We start from the raw sequence: 17,389 nt of genomic DNA, 5'->3' as shown, positions 1-17,389 counted from the left end.
CTTTTAGAGTTTAATTATAGGAATGAGAAAGCTTTTAGAGATTGGAGGATAAGATGGTCCTAGGGCCATTGTGACAGTAATCCTTCTCAACTGAAGTTGTTTCCTATAGGTTGTGTTATTTCAAGGCTTGTGTAAGAAAGATGATGTTGTTGTTTTCCTTGTAAAATGTATAGATTTTGAAGCCAGGTAGATCTGGTTTCAAATCCCAAGGTTATCATTTAGAAGTTTGGGCAAATAACTAAACTTTTGAATATCAGATTCCCCATCTGAAAAATGTAGATAATGCTTACTCCAATCATAAGAATTAAATGATTTGACAAGGTAAAGTGTCTGGTGAGGTGTCTGGCATTTTGTAGCGTTTTACCCCCACGCACCCCCTAATTCTCATGTAGGCAGTCAGAGGTGGTATAAAGACAATGAATACCTGGGGAGGAAAGACCACCAGGGTGGAAAAGATGTGGTGGGGAGAAACAAATCATTTTTCAGTTGGCTCCATGTTTGTTCATGGTGGTGGCAGCCACCTGGGTAAGGGGTATGTACAAACCAGGCAGTTAGAATAATGATATTTCCAGTGATTAAAGCAGTCTTCCACAGTCATAATTTGATTATCAGAATGAATCAACATCACTTGGAAAGTTTACAGCCTCACGATATGGGAAGGATTTCTTTATTCATATTTTTAGGTATGCACAGAGCCCTCCTCTAGGTCTAGGTCGGGGGACACGAATGTGGTGCAGGTATGGTCAGTGATTGTACGGTGATAGGTAAGACATAGACGTGAGTGGCAAAGAAGAGGCACAATGTTACGAGACTGATTTGAAAGGAGCCTTCAAAAAGGCATTTTGATGGCCCAGTATGTATAGGACATTGTGCGAGGACTAAAAGAGTCTAACAGGTGTAAGGCATGATTGTGATTTTTGAAAGCCTTAAGAAAAAGGACTTAACAAATATATGCAAAAATTATGAACAAGTCAATGTAAAATCTTAAACAAGTAGTATGATATCTGATAGGACTGGAGAGTAATAGGTTCTGATGTGTTTGGGATATGTGCACCAATCAGATTCATTGATCAATGGAATCTTAGTAGAATCTTAGTGTTAGAAGAAACCTTGGAAGGCTGTTAGTCTAGTTTCTCACTCATTGCTGTCGTTTTCTTTACTGTGGCCCTGATGAGTAGTTATGAGGCCTGTACACCAGTATTTCCTAGCATGAGTCACTCTCTTACAAGGCTATATGTTCTTCTGTTGTCTAGTTCATCCTTGTATTGACTCCAAATTTTCCTCCACATGATTTCCTCTATAAAATTGAATTCTTTTCTACATAGAAATCCTTTAAATATTTGAAGTTATATCTTAATTTAAAAATTATTTTTAGTATTTTTATCACGGAAACTTTCAAATAAGAGCAGAGAGAATAGTAGGGGACTATAGGTAACCATAACATACTGTACATTTCAGAATACTAGAAGAAAAGATTGTGAAAGTTTTACCATAGAGAAATGATGTTTGAGGAGGTAGATATGTTTAACCTGATTTAAACATTACATAGTGTATACATGCATCAAAATGTCATGTTACCTACTTCAATAATTATAATGTTTATTTCTATGTACTAATTAAAAAAATAAATTTAATTAGAAAAGCTTTAAAGAAAAGCATAAAGAATAGTATAATGAACCCACGGGCCATCACCCAACTTAACAGTAATTCCTTGATAGCCAATATCAGTGAGTTTTTTTTTTAAATTTGTTCTAATTGGTTATACATGATAGCAGAATGCATTTCGATTCATTGTACATAAATGGAACAAAACTTTTCCTAGTTGTACACAACACATGTGTAGTCCTACATGTACCTCGGGTAATGAGGTTCATCTCATTCCACCATCTTTCCTATCCCTATGCCCCCTCGCCTGTCCTACCTCCCCTTTGCCCAATCAAAGTACCTCCATTCTTTGCCACACACCTCACCCCCTTTATGGGTCAGCATCCACTTTCAGAGAGAACATACAGCTTTTGGTTTTTGGGATTGGCTTACTTCCCTTAGCCTGATATTCCCATTCACCCGCAGATGCCATAATTTTTTTCTCTTTTAATGCTATAAGCAATATTCCATTTTGTATATGTACCACAGTTTCTTTATCCATTCATCTGTTGAAGAGTTGGTTCCACAAAACTATGGAATGATTCACAAATGTGGGTGTCATCCTTGCTCAGGGACCATGCTAATTTTTTTCTGTATTGTCCCAATTTTAGTATATGTGCTGCCAAAGCAAGCACACTCTGAGTTTTAACATATGTAGATACCCATGTAAAAACTACCATAATCAAGATATAGAGCCGTTTTTTCACTAGAAAAGGGGTTTCCTTGGGATCCTTCCCAGTGAGTTCCTTCACCACCTGTTCCAGGCAACCACTGATAACTTTTTTTTTTAAAACTATAGATTCATTTTTCCTACAGTACTATTTCATATATATGCCACTATAAGTGGACTCATATCTAGAAGTGCAATTGCCTCCTACGTTTAATGTATGTTTTTATCTTATGTGATACTGTCAAGCCATGCTAAAAAATGACCACAATCATTTTATACTTCCACCAGCAATTTAGGAGACTTCCACTTGACTTCATCTTCACTAGCACTTGGGCCATTCTAGTGGGTATGTCTTTGTGAGTTTATTTCCTGACAATTAATGATATTGAGTGAACTTTTTTTTTCTTTTGAGATAGGGTCTCACTAACTTGCTTAGGCCCTTGATAAGTTGCCAGCCTCAAACTTGGGATCCTCCTGCCTCAGCCTTCTGAGTTGCTGGGATTACAGACATGTGCCATCATGCCTGGATCAAATAGTTCTTCATGAGCTTGTTGACCATACTGTTTTTGTATGTCAGCTCTCTCTGGCTAGCTGGAATCCAGACTTCTCCCAGCTCAGTGCCAACTGTGGGATTGGTTAGCTTATAGTTGTTCTTGGCCCTCGCAGGTACTGCTTAGAATGTAGCCCCAAACTGAAGACCACCTCCATGCAGATTTCTGGAACTCTTTTTCTTGTGTCTCCCATCTTTCTGGTAGTTTTCTCTACATATTTTTGGCTGCTTAATCTCCTGGAACTCTGGTCTCTCCTCAGTGAGACTGTTATGCCCCATTTGGGTTCCCCTTCCCAAACTGAGGTCTAGAGGGTGCCTCCAGGTAGAATGCTCACCTATTTGTTCTCCTGCTCTTAGGGGTGACAGTTGCATATCCCTTGTGGCTTTCTATCTGAAAAATAGCTCTTTAAAAATATATTTTGACTGGGCATGGTGGCACATGCCTTAATCCTAGTGGCTCGGGAGGCTGAGACAGGAGGATCACGAGTTCAAAGCCAGCCTTAGCAAAAGTGAGGTGCTAAGTAACTCAGTGAGACCCTGTCTCTAAATAAAATACAAAATGGGGCTGAGACTGGGGATGTAGCTCAGTGATCAAGTGCTCCATATATATATATATATATATATATTCCAACTTTCTGGTTGCTTTCAGTGGGAGAACAAGTCTCATATAAGTTACTATCTATTGATTTCTCCTTTTGTTGTAACTTTTTGCAATAATTGAAAAAAAATATGTTTGTGGGACTTCTAGGATATATTGTAGTTTTGGTGAATAAATGACATCCCCCTGGTACAACAATTTAACCTGTTTTCTCTATTGCTTTTTTTTTTTTTTTTTTTGGTGGTGGTGGTGGGGATTGAACCTCAGGCTCCATGCATTCTAGGCAAGTGCTGAGCTGACAACCTCAGCCTCTCTCTGTTGCTTTATATTTCTTGGAAATTGGTAGTCAGGTTTAGGTTCAATTCTGTTTCTTATGAAAACTTAATAGGAAATATTGCATTGACATCTGCATGTCCTCTCCTTTGATGTTGACTACTAGTCAACAGTGACGTTGGTGAGATTTGCTAATATATTACAGGTTGCAAAATAGCAGTGGTCTGAGTTGCTGGGATTTTTCTTTCTTCATTTAAAGGTTGGGATGCCTACACAAATAAAAATTTATGATTGATTATTCTTTCTTTTTTTTTTTTTTTGGTACTGGGGATTAAACTCAGGAGCACTTGGCTAGTGAGCCATATCCCCAGCCCTATTTTGTATTTTATTTATATACAGGGTCTCACTGAGTTGCTTAGCAATTCGCTTTTGCTGAGGCTGACTTTGAACTTGCTATCCTCCCTCCTCAGCCTCCCGAGCTACTGGGCTTACAAGTGTGTGCCACGGCGCCTGGCTATGATTGATTATTCTTTACACAGATATTTGGTTTGTATAGTTAAGGCAGGAGATAAACATTTGATTCCTTTTCTTCATTTAAACACTTTTCAGAATAGTAAGATATTCTTCTAGCATTATCAAATGATACCCAAAGGGGCTTGAAATCTTTTTAACTTTTATTTAAGAGTCAATATGATGTCATGCATTTAAAAATATTTGGTGTGTTTAATTCAATTAGGAATAGTAATTGTTCTTACCTGATGCTCCATTTCTCCCCCTTTTGCCTTGTAGAAGCCTCTTTATCTTGGCTCCTGGGACCCTTTGCCACCATCTAGTGGTCATTGTTGCCTATTTCCCTTGCTTTTGAAGTATGAGATGTTCCAAGTTCATCTTAAACATTTCCTGTCCAGACCTTGAAGGAATTATTTCTCTAAAAGAACTTTGGTTCCTTTCAATAGGAAATGATATTTAGAGGCTACATTCCAAGTACTAGGATTGCTTATTGCTCAAATTGACTGTCATTTGTAGGCCTTTTTAGTGAACAAAGCTCAGAAATATGTGGGGATTTTTCATCATGTCATTTAGATAATTCCCATGAAAATTCAGGATGCTAGAGAGATTTTACTTCACTTCATCTATCTTAGATTTGTGTTTTCTTTCTCTGATGTTGGAATTCCAGTTTTAAATGACATCAATATAATTGTTTACAGTCTTGTGCCACTTAATGACATTTTGGTCATTAGTGCATAATAATGGAGCTAAAAAACTCTTGTCACCTAGTATTTTTAGTATCTTTTCTGTGTTTTGATATGTTTAGATATATAAACATTTACAATGTTACAATTGTCTACAGTATTCAGTATAATAATGTCTTATAGGTCTTTATCCCCAAAGCAATGATATACCACCATATATGAATACCTACATGTGGAAATGGCTATATTTTCTAGGTTTGTATAAGTATACTCAATGATGTTTGCACACTGAAATTGCCTAAGATGTGTTTCTCAGAATTTATTCCCATCATTAAGCAACACACGACTATATTTATGTTATTTAAAATACTTTCAGGAATGTATTCCTGAAATGAAATGAAATTCTCTTGTCTTTAAGCTATATCCCACTAAGACGTGTTTGAAATAATTCATTTCTGTGGTTTGTCACCAACTTGATATAACAGGTTGTTTCATTTTTGCTTTCAATATTTAGGTGTTACTTTTTAAGATTTTTTTGTTTATTTTACAATTATTTAAATATTTAGAAGAGCCAAAGTTAATTTGTAAAAATAAGTTGTTTCTGTTTTTTGGTACTGGTGATTGAACCCAGGGCTCCTATCCACTGAGCAACATACCTAGCCTCTTTATTTTTTATTTAGAGATAGTTCTCACTGAGTTGCGTAGGGACTTGCCAAGTTGCTGAGGCTAGCTTTGAACTTGTGATTCTCCTGCCTGATTTTGAAAGAACTCTAGCTGTTGTCCCAGTTCTGTCTATCCTGATGTTGTTACTCTCTTTTATAGTTAACTTTTAAAATTTATTTCATTATGTATTCTGCTATTAAAAAATAAGCAAATGAGAAAAGGGATATGTAGCTCAGTGGTAGAGCACTTGCCTACCATACATGAGGCCATGTGTTCAATCCCCAGCACCATAAAAAGAAAAAGGAAAGCAAATGATTTTTACATCTAGCTATGATAGCTTTATATAGGTACTGGCTTCACCTTCCCAACTGAAACAACTAAAATAAATATGAAAAAAAAAAACCCACAAACAGATAAAATTTGAAGATCAAGCAACATTGAAGATCAAGCAACAAAGAATAATTCTGGAAACATAAGGAACAAATGCTATGATCTCTTTAGTTGTCCCAGCTTTTACTATGTTAAGAGATTCCCAAGCCATGACAAAGAAGGGGAAGTCAGGCAGAACCAGAGGATACCATGAATTGAGAGATGGTGCTGAAATTCCAGGAAAACCAAAGTGACTAGAATTCACAGGGTGGAGTACCAAAAGAAGGTTGCTACATTGAGAGACAATTCTGGAAATCTGTGAAAGGCTCTCTGAGTGTTCAGCAGGGTACTGATCAGCACATAAGTGTGATGAAACTGCTTAGCAAGTCAGAGAAACAATCTTAAGTGATTAGAAGGAACAGGTCCTAACACAGGGACCAGAAAAGCACCTGGAAGAAACTATCTAAGGAAGTTGGGTAGAATAATCAGAAGGGTGTTACCTCAGACTGACTATTACAATTTATATCATACCTAACAAATATTCAGACCCAAGAGAATCAAATTGTTACCAGTAACTTAACTGTATACAAAATATTAAGAATAGTAATTCGTAATGTATGGCATCCAGTCAAAGCTTACCAGGCATGAAAAGAAACAAGAAAAATACAATCCACAATGATGAGGAGAAGAATCATCCAATCAAAGCCAACTGAGAACTGGCAGAGATGTTAGAATGAGGTAATGGCATTAAAAGTTATTACTACGATATTTCGTGTGTTAAAAGGTAAATAGAGATAAAGAAGATATATTTTTAAGAATCAGACTTCTAGAGTTGAAAATATATGATAAATACAGTGGATGGGATTAATGCCAGAATAAGCATTGTGATGAAATTGTTAGTGAACTTGAAGACATAGCAGGAGAAATACCCCAAATGAAACACAGGGAAAATTTCTTCTGTTAAAGAAAAGTGTCCAGAGCATCAGTGAGCTGTGGGACCGTTTCAAGTTGAGCGATAAGAGGTATTCAGAAAAATATTTTAAGAAATGATGGCCAAAAATTTTCAAAAATTTGTGAAAACTGTACATCTGCAGATCCAAGATATTAAATGGAACTAGAGTACAAAAAGCATGAATAAAGCTATATCAAGGTATATTATACCATAAATAAATTGCTCAAAACCAGTGATAAAGGGCAATCTTAGCAGTTAGAGAAGACATTTATGTAGAGAAGAACTAAGGATGACATCAGATTTCTTGTCAGAAATTAGGCATAAGAGAATATAGTGGAGTGATACCTTTAATATATTTGAAGAGCGATAATGTTGGCTGATAATATCATGCCCAGTGAAATATCTTTCTATAAAATGAAGACTTGTACTGACATACAAGCTGAAAGAATTCACCCTACACTTGCACCAAGACAGCAGATGGAAATAATGGAATAAAGGAGTAAAGAACACTGAAAATGGTGACTCTGTGCATAAATATTTAAAATAATTTTTCTTATTTGAATATTTTAAAAAGTCATTGACTGTTTATTTTTTTATTTTTTATTGGTTGTTCAAAACATTACAAAGCTCTTGACATATCATATTTCATACATTTGATTCAGGTGGGTTTTGAACTCCCAATTTTACCCCAAATACAGATTGCAGAATCACGTCGGTTACACATCTACATTTTTACATAATGCCCTATTAGTAACTGTTGTATTCTGCTACCTTTCCTATCCTCTACTATCTCCCCTCCCCTCCCCTCCCATCTTCTCTCTCTACCCCATCTACTGTAATTCATTTCTCTCCTTGTTTATTTTCCCATTCCCCTCACAACCTCTTATATGTAATTCTGTATAACAATGAGGATCTCCCTCCATTACCATGCAATTTCCCTTTTCTCTCCCTTTCCCTCCCACCTCATGTATCTGTTTAATGTTAATCTTTTCTTCCTGCTGTCATTGACTGTTTAAAGACAAATATCAGTGTAGTATGGGACTTAGAAAACATGTAAAGTAAAATACATGACAACAGTATAAATCTCAGAAGGGTAGTAACTATTGTAACGTTCTTATTGAATATGTGAAGTACTATAGTATCATCTGAAGGTAGATTGTGACAAATTAAAGATGTATATTCTAAACCCTGAAACACTAAGATTAGAAAACAGAGTTATAGCTTAATAAGCCAATAGAGGAATCACTAAAAATACCGATAGTGGTATTTCTGCAAAAGAAGACAGAAAGAAAAGAAAAAGAACAAAGAACAGAAGGAACAAATAGAAGATTATATTAAGCTTACACCTATGCACAGCAGTAATCCTATTAAGTGGAAAGTATCTAAATACATCAGTTAAAAACAGAGTTTGTCATATTGCCTAAAGAAGCAAGACCCAAATAGATGTATATGGGAATAACACTGTAAATAGAAAGACACAAAGAAGTCAAAATTAAAATGATTGAAAAAGGTATCTCATGTTAAACACTAGTCAAAGGAAATCTGGAGTAGCTACATTAAACCAAAAGAGGTTGTGGGGCAAAATATATCATCAGGACTAAAGAAAGTCATTTCCTAATGATAAAGGAGTCAGTTAGTCAAGATTATATAATAAATCTAAATGCTTATACTTTTAATATTAGACCTTCAAAATACATGAAGTATAAAAATTGATAGAATTATGAGGAAAATGATGAATATAGGATTACATTTGGAGATTTCAATATCCTCTCCTCAGCAATTGGCAGAAAACAAAAAATAAAAGTAAGGTTGTAGAAAGTATGAATGACATAATCAATCCATCCATTTGAAATTAGTTGACATTTATAGAAAACCCCCAAAGAGCTGAATACCTATTCTTCTTAGTGCACGTGGAACATTTACCAAGATAAACCATATTCTGGATCTTAAATTATCAGTAAATATAAAAGTATTCAAAGACAGGCAAAGCTTATTCTCTGAACACAATAAAATGAGAAATCAATAATGGAAAAATCTGGAAAATTCCCAAATATTTGGAAACGTAAGTGCCAGGCTGCTATATATATATGTTTTTTTTCTTTTTTTCATTTTTGGTACATGAACACACAGTACATTTATTTTTATGTGGTGCTGGGGATCGAACCCAGTGCCTCACACATGTGAGGCAAGCACTTTACCACTGAGCTACAACCTTAGCCCCCACTGCTAAATAATTTTTGAGTCAAATAAATCAGAGAAGAAATTCATATTTTGAGTTGAATAAAACTGAAAACAACATATCCATTTGTGCAATGTCACTAAAGCGTTACTGGAAAATTTATAGCACTACCAGGCCCAGATAGCTTTATTATAAAAGAAGTCTCCAGTCATTGACTTTAGTTCCTACTATGAGAAACTAGAAAAGGAAAAATAAGTTAATCTCCAAGTAAGCAAGAAAAAAAGATATAATAAAGACCATAAGTCAGTGAAATTTTAAAAAAGGAAAATAAGAGAAAATCAATGAAACCCAAAGCTAGTTCTTTAAGATGAATAAAATTGATCAACATCTAGCGAGGGAAATAAAGAGGAGACACAGATTATCAATATCCTGCAATTAGAGAAGGGATATAACTACAGATTCCACAGATACTAGACTGATAATGGGGATATTATGAACAGTTTATGTTAATTAACTTGACAATTTAGTTGAAATGAAGAAATTCCATTTAAGCCACAAATTGCAAAAGTTCACTCAAGAAAAACAGACATCTTCATAAACCTTGTTGACTATTAAAGAAATTGAAGGTATAGATAAAAACCTTTCTACAAAGAAAAAAATATAAGACCCAGATAGCTTTATTGGTGATCCAATTAAACCTATAAGGAAGAAATGATACTAATTCCTAATAGTAATACTAAACCCTTGTAGAATATTAAAGCAAGGAAATATTTCTCCTATGAAGCCAATGTTATCACTACACTAAACCAAGACAAAGATATAACAAGAAAACCACAGACCTCTCATGGGATCTCCAATGAACCTGTAAAGAAATTCTAAACAAAAATTTAAGTCAAATACAATAATATGTAAAAGCTCAAGAGATACAAAACAAGCATTTAAAAAATATAGCAGAGGTGGGAAATATTGGGGAAATTATATTGTTATTTTGTGTGCATGTACAAGTAGGTGACAATAAATCCCATCGACATGTAAAAAAAATCAGCCCTGATTATTATTTAAAAAAATTTTTTTTAGATGTTGATTGACTTTTATTTTATTCACTTATTTATATGCAGTGCTGAGAATCGAACCCATTGCCTCACACATGCTAGGCAAATGCTCTACCACTGAGTATCAACCCCAGCCCCTCAGCATTGATTATTGATGTAGAAAAACAAACAACAAACTAGGAATAGAAAAAGGGAGCTTAAAACATCCTCTGAAAAAATGCAGCTAACCTCATACTTAATGGTTGATAATTGAATACTTTTCCCCAAGATCAGAAACCAAACAGAGATGTCCACTCTCATTACATCTATTCAGCATTGTCCTGGGGTACAGTAAGGAAATAGCTAGTATACTAAGGCAAGAAAAAGAAATAAAATGCACTCAGATTGGAAAGGAAGAACTAAAATTCTCTTTATTTTCAGATAACATGAACATATATAGATAAAATCTGGTATGATCTAGAAAAAAGCTATTGTAAGGTTGACGGATAAAATTTATATCTAAAAGCAATTATATTTTCTATATATTAACAATGAATAATTAGAAATTGAAATTTTAAAGATTTCCATGTACAATAGAATAAAAATATGATGTATTTAAACAAACGTGGCAAAAACTAAAATGTATATATTAAAAACTATAAAATATTGCTGATGGAAATTAAAGAGAACCTAAATGGAGAGATATACCTAATTTATGAGTCAGAAGACTAAGGTGTCCATTCATCCCAGTTTAATCACCAGAGTCAACATTATTCCAATCAAAATCCCTGCAGAGTTTTGTAGAAAATGACAAGCTGATTGCAACAGACCTAGAATACGTGGCTTCAAGACTTAAGCTAGGGCTGGGGATGTAGCTCAGTGGTAGAGCACTTGCCTAGCATATGCAAGGTCCTGTGTTCAATCCCTAGTACCATACGAAGAGGAAAAAAAAAGAAAAAAAAAATATTCTAAAGCTACAGTAATTAGGATCGAAGACAAAACATTGGAACAGAGCCAAAAATTCAGAGATAGATACACATATATATGGCAACAGTCATTGACAAAGATGGAAAGACACGTAGAGAATGGAAAGTTTTTCAGCAAATGGTACTGAAATTACTGCATATTTATATGCCAAATATTGATCCATGCCTTGCATAGACACCTGAGTTAACTCACAGACTTAAATATTAAACTCAAAACTACAAAACCTCTAGGAAAAAAATAAGAGAAAAATTTTTGTTGAACTTAGGTTTGGCAAAGATTTCTTAAATTTGACAACAAAAGCATTAAAAAGGATTTGACAATGTGGGATTCATCAAACTAAAACCTCTGTAATTCAAAATACACTTCGAAGTGAATGAAATAGACAAAACACAAGCTGGGAGGAAATTACTGTAAAACATTTTTCTGATAAAAGACTTGCATCAAGAATATATGAAGAACTCTTAGAACTCATTAGAAGGAAAAAAATATAGTCCTGTAAAATAACACTTCATCAAAGAAGATAAACAGATAGTAAATAAAGACATTAAAAATGTTTGACATAATTATCAGGGAAATGCAATTTTAAAGCATAAGAGTTACCACTACACACTTATTAAATAGCTAATATTAAAGACAATTGTGCTGAGTGGTTGGAGAAGAGATGGAGGAACTGGATGGGTACATAGCTGGTGGGGATATAAAGTGGTAGAATCACCTTCTTAAAAAGGTAAGCATACACCAGTCATATCCAACCATTCTTTTCCAAGAAAAGATAAGTTAGATAGCAATAGAAGGAATTTTATATCAGTGTTCTTGGCTATTTTATTTGTAAAAGCCCCAAACTGGAAAAAAATCCAAATGTCTATCAATAGATGATAGACAAATTGTGGTACGTACATATAATGAAATGCTACTCAGCAATAAAAATAGATGATAGATAAAACTGATGTAGATGAATCTCAAATTATGCTGAATGAGAAAAGCCGTAGAAATACAATATATTATCCCATACACATAAAACTTGAGGAATACAAAGCAATCTATTAAGATAGACATTTTGCTGGAGGAGTGGGAAAGTGGGGGGCAAGAAGGAAGGGTGACAAAGGGCAGAATTACCTAGAGAATGAGAATATTTTTGGAAGTAAAGGATGTGTATATTATCTTGATTATAATGGTGATTTCATAATTTCATGTTAAAATTTATCAAATTGCACACTTTAAATACATGTAATTTATTGCATGCCAATTTTACCTCAAAGCTATAAGAAATATATTCATCTTTTTTCACTTTCTAAGATACAAATAGTATTCTATAAATACTTTTCTCTACTTCATTTTTTAAAAATGTATTCTGGAAATCAGCTCTTAGCAGTATTTAAAATTATTTTCTTTCTTCTTTGGTTTATTCAACAACTTTTATTGATGACAGTTGTTTCAGCCTTTTGTGATCATCTTGTGTTATTATAATTAATGCTTGAATAACATAGTTTTGTAAATACAAGTTTTAAACATTTGTTGTTGTATTCCCAGTATATTTAGAAGTTAGGGCTGGGGGACTATAGCTCAGCAGTAGAGCACTTGCCCTAGGTACCCTTCCCCAGCACTGAAAAAGTTAAAAAAAAAAAAAAAGTGGGATTGTGGAGTTAATAGGTAAATATATAAGCAGTTTTGGGAGATGTTGCCAAATCTCATTCATAAGGGTTGTATCATTTTGTATACTTATCAGCAGTGTCTGAGAATTTGTATTCCCCCACATTCTCTCACCTACTGAGTATGTTGTCAAACGTTTGGATCTTGCCAATGCAAGTGAGAAATGGTATCTTGGTGTGGTTTAATTTGTATTTTGTTCATTATGAGCTAAGCAGAGCATGTTTCCATATTTTATAGCTATTTGCATTTCTTTTCCTGAGATCTGTTTATTTCTTCAGCCCATTTTTGTATAGGTTTCCTGGCCATTTCATTTATAATATTCTTTATATTTCAGGAACATGATTCTTTGGACAATAATATGTTGCAAATATTTTTTCTCAGGTTGTCATTGTTAAACTGCATGTGTGTGTGTGTGTGTGTGTGTGTGTGTGTGTACCAGGTTTAGATACAGCCAGGAAAGATTTTTTCATTGAGGCAGGTTTTGCCCACTCATAATACATAGAAAATTTCACCCAATATTTTCTAGTACTTGTTTATTTTCTATTTTTACATTCATGTTTCTTATCCATTTGTAGTTTATCTTTTGAATAAGTAGAGAAAAATCCAATTTTATAATTTTCCATGTGGTATTTGCAAACGCTACTTATTAGAAAGTCTATTTTCCCCAAACTCACTTTTATTGTACCCCAAATGTCCAGTGCAGTCGGTTCTGTTTCTGGATTCTCTATTCTGTCCCACAAACTCTATGTATTCTTGGGCTTGGACGAGGGTACATGATTTGATTATATAGTCTGCCCTCCCTGTACCCTTCATTGCTCTTCTTTTTCAGTGCTTTCCTGCTTATTCTTGTTCTTTTGAATTGATTATATTCAACTTGACGACAGATTTTTAAAGATCCACATATGTTCATTCCCTCCCCAAGTTAAACGTCCCCAGTTTCTTCAATTTTTAGCACATACTTTTCGGGCTATTCATGATTCTGTTCTTTTCCACAAGTCATGCAACCTTAAAATGTGGCATCCAGAAATGAAGCCACCGGCGTGGGGTGATAATGACATGATTCCTTAGGGTAAGGCTTTTTAAAAAGAGTATCATCCACAAGTGGAGAAAGTAACATAGGACTGGAGTGAGCAGGGAAGGAAAGCCCAGTCCGAGCAGTAGTCCTTTAGAAGGGAGCAGGAGAAGCATCTCCTCTTGTGTCTGCACTTTTGGGGCAGGTACCTGGTGTCTCAACACATTGACAAAAGGGTTTTGCTCTGGGAGGGGCTGGGAGGCCTGACTTTCTCCTTTTTCCTAGTCTCTGCCTATAATCCCCTTCTGCTAGTTCCCTGGCTTCCTCCAGGGCCTTCTAAATCGCAGGTCCTCTCCCAGTTCCAGGGTCAGGTGAGCCTCTTTCCTCCTGGAGTCCTTTCATTTGGACTCTTCCGCTGCGCTCTCCTCGCGCTGTCCCCTCCGTGCTCCGCAGTTGGTTCTTCCCGCTCCCGGCCCCGCCCCTCGGCATCCTCCATCTGCTCACTGCAGTCCGCCCAGTGGCTTCGTCTGATGACACGTTTTACATGCGTTGGGCGGAAAGCGCCTGCGTGGAGGTAGGCAAAGTTCACTCCCAGTACCCGCCCCCTGCGCTGGGTCCTCCCGAAGTAGGAAACGGTGAAAGAGAGGGTCCTGTGCTGTTCTGCAGGGAAGCGTCGCTTCCGCTCAGCTGTCCCTACACCATGGACTCAGTACCTGCCACTGTGCCTTCTGTCACTGCTTCCCCGGGGAACCCGGAGCTCCTGGGACTCCTGTAGGTGCTCTACGCAGCCCTCATAGCCAAGCTACTGGAGGTGACGGTCCCATTCCCAGCGAGGGACCCCAGCTCTGGCAGGCGGGTGGCTGAGTTCTGGCGGAGTGGGTGCACTGACTGTCGCGGCGACGGAGAAATGGAGTGTGTCAGGCCCAAGGCAGGCAGGACGTGACTGTATTGTTAAGCGAGGCCGGTGAGGGTGTACTTGAGCTTTCCCCACTTGCACTTTTTTTTTTTGACGGAATAGAGGTGACAACCTCATGTTATGTTCCGAAATGCAGCCAGCAATCGAAACAGCTAACATTACTACAGGTCTTTTCCCTACGGAGAGTGCTGGGGAATTGGGCCCAAATGACAGTTATCTCTCATTACGTGTAGAGGGCGGTGAAAATAGGGAAGAGTAGGCAGGTGTTTAATGCACTGCCTTTGAGCAACCATTTAAAATTAGGCTTTGAATTTTATAGAAGGATGTTAAATTCAGAGAAGTTTATCTAAGCCAGTTTTCAAGAGTTGTCTGAAATTACATGTCACTTATCTGTTTATATAAGAGTGGAATGGAAGTAAGATTTAAAATCTTATACGTATATCATCATTGTTTTTATTTGTTGCCATAAAATTAATTAGTTCTTTCATATATTTAAGTTTTTGTCTTAAATGAATTTTTAAATTATAAAAACCAGGTTATCTAAGAGAAAAGAATGATCCAGAGGGATTCTAGCCAGGTGTTAGACAATGTGATGATATAGGGCCTGTTACAAACTGGAAATGTATGCTCAATTTAAAGTATTTAGATTCGGGCTGGGGTTGTGGTTCAGTGGTAGAGCGCTTGCCTAGCATGCATGAGGCACAGGGTTAGGGTTAGGGGTTCAATCCTCAGCACCATATAAAAACAAAATAATGTGTCCACCTAAAACTAAAGATACATAAATAAATATTTTTTAAAAAGTATTTAGATTCATTATACTTGAAAACACTGCAAGTGAACAAAAAATATGAGACTGCCAGTATCCTCTCTCTTGAAGAAGCTATTGGAAAATATTGAGGAGGTGGATTTCTGATGAGGAGGTTGGTTTAGAATTGCCATGATTCTTTGTGACTGTTTTGTTATAAATTTAAGGTTTCCCATTTCTTCTAATTTGTCTGTTTCAGCTGTTTACTACATTGCCTGATGATACTCAACCTGGGCCTGATTTTTATGGACTACCATGGAAGCCTGTAGTTTTCACTGTTTTGTTTGGATTTGTATCCTTTGTCGTTTTCTTTTGGAAAACTATTCTTGTTGTGAGTAAATTAACTTACTTATACCTTAGCACATAAGCACAAGGATTATTTTATATAGTCACTGGCCCCCACCTTTTTTTTTCTTTTTCAGTTGCTAAAACACAAATTAGTGGTTTAAGTCAAACTAACCTTATAAAATAATTTAGTGTGGGTGCAGTTGGTAGAACTGGTAATTCTTATAGCCATCCTGACCAGTAGTTTCATATGTATCAGAAGTTTTAAAAGTGGGATAAAAGATGGAATAGGTTAGATAAATATCCTTTTATGTAGCATATATGTCTAGTAATCTATATTAAAGAAATAACCATACTTTGAAGATTTTGGTAATGTTTTTCAGTGGAACAGTGTATTAGATTGAAGACTTAGCACAACATAATTCATTTAAGGGTTATTGTATGTTCGCTTAATGTAATAGTAGGCAGATTTATCTATTTCAAAGCTTTGAGGTACAGAAAATGCTCACAATTAAATGTGAAGTGGAAAAAAAAGCAGAAACTAAGATTTAAATGTTGATGAACTGTATGTTAATATAAACACATATAAACAGGGGGAAATGCTGCAAAGAAATACAGTAAAATGAGAAAAAGGAGATGAGATAATTTTTCCAGTCTTTTATATATATTTTTCCCAGATTTTATGATTTGATCATATGTTCAGAAAATACCTTTTTATTTGGAAGTATAGATTATGTGTTGTCCAAAAATCCATTAAATGTTTTGTTCATTAAGTCTTTTTTTTGTTCTGAGCAGAATTAGTCCATCTCTGTGTATGTGTGTACATATATGTATAAGTGTGTGTGTGTGTGTGTGTGTATATGTATATATATATGCTTATACATACTTATGTTTGTACTGTAGGTCATTCTGTTTCATAGTTATTTAACATAATTGGAAGAAAATTATTTTAGGTAAATGGGCTTTGCATATGAAAAGCCTCACAGTTAAAGAGGCCAAAAGCATTGGATACAAATATTTTCAAATCTGAGTGTTCTTTTTCTGATTTCTTAATTATATCAGATATATCAGTGTTAAGATAAGTTTCCTCTCCTTGTACAATTGAGTGTAAAATCTCTTAAAAAGTATTCCCTTCTTAAATAGAAGAATCGTTTGCCTGGATTCCTGTGAGGAATTTTCTAATCTCATTGAACTTTTTCTCAGCTAAAAGAAAAAAGGAAATAGAAGGATAAAGAGAGGGGAAAAACATTAAAACATTTTATATTTCTCTCTCTTGTTTCTTTCATTTCAAGAACCCCGGTACCTGTTTCTCTTTTTACTAGGTTATGTGGGATCTGGTTCCTAGCTGTTGCTCCTCAGTTTCAGCATTTGACTTTGGAGCTTTAGTCCCTTCCTTAGATGACTGCTTTTATGCTACTTCCCATTTTCCTCTGTTGTCATTTTGAGTAAAAGGTTAGCAAGGCTATGACATTAAACAAATGTTCATTTCTTTCTGTGTTGGGGTTTTCTGAATGCAATTTCCTATTACGAAGATCCCATGGATGATCCTTGGACACATCTGAGTATCCCATCACCATTTATAACATTTGAAAGGACAAGTATATGCTAAGTT

The 17,389-nt window shown here is 35.5% G+C and overlaps 1 protein-coding gene and 1 non-coding gene across 2 annotated transcripts in view; one reads left to right on the top strand and one right to left on the bottom strand.

The window, feature by feature from the left end:
* The window catches only part of LOC139702478 (transport and Golgi organization protein 1 homolog), a 66,842-nt gene that overhangs the window by 24,747 nt on the left and 24,706 nt on the right, over positions 1 to 17,389 (top strand). Inside the window, exon 6 of the mRNA XM_071603805.1 lies at positions 15,692 to 15,823. Within this exon, the coding sequence (XP_071459906.1) occupies positions 15,692 to 15,823 (132 nt within the window). The remainder of the gene's footprint in view (positions 1 to 15,691; positions 15,824 to 17,389) is intronic.
* LOC139702564 (U6 spliceosomal RNA) lies at positions 2,172 to 2,279 on the bottom strand. The gene has a single exon (XR_011705181.1). It is a non-coding gene; the product is annotated as a U6 spliceosomal RNA (small nuclear RNA).

This window comes from Marmota flaviventris, chromosome 17 (assembly GCF_047511675.1).
Source record: "Marmota flaviventris isolate mMarFla1 chromosome 17, mMarFla1.hap1, whole genome shotgun sequence".
Classification (NCBI taxonomy): Eukaryota; Metazoa; Chordata; class Mammalia; order Rodentia; family Sciuridae; genus Marmota; species Marmota flaviventris.
This window is presented reverse-complemented; position numbering and strand designations above follow the sequence as displayed.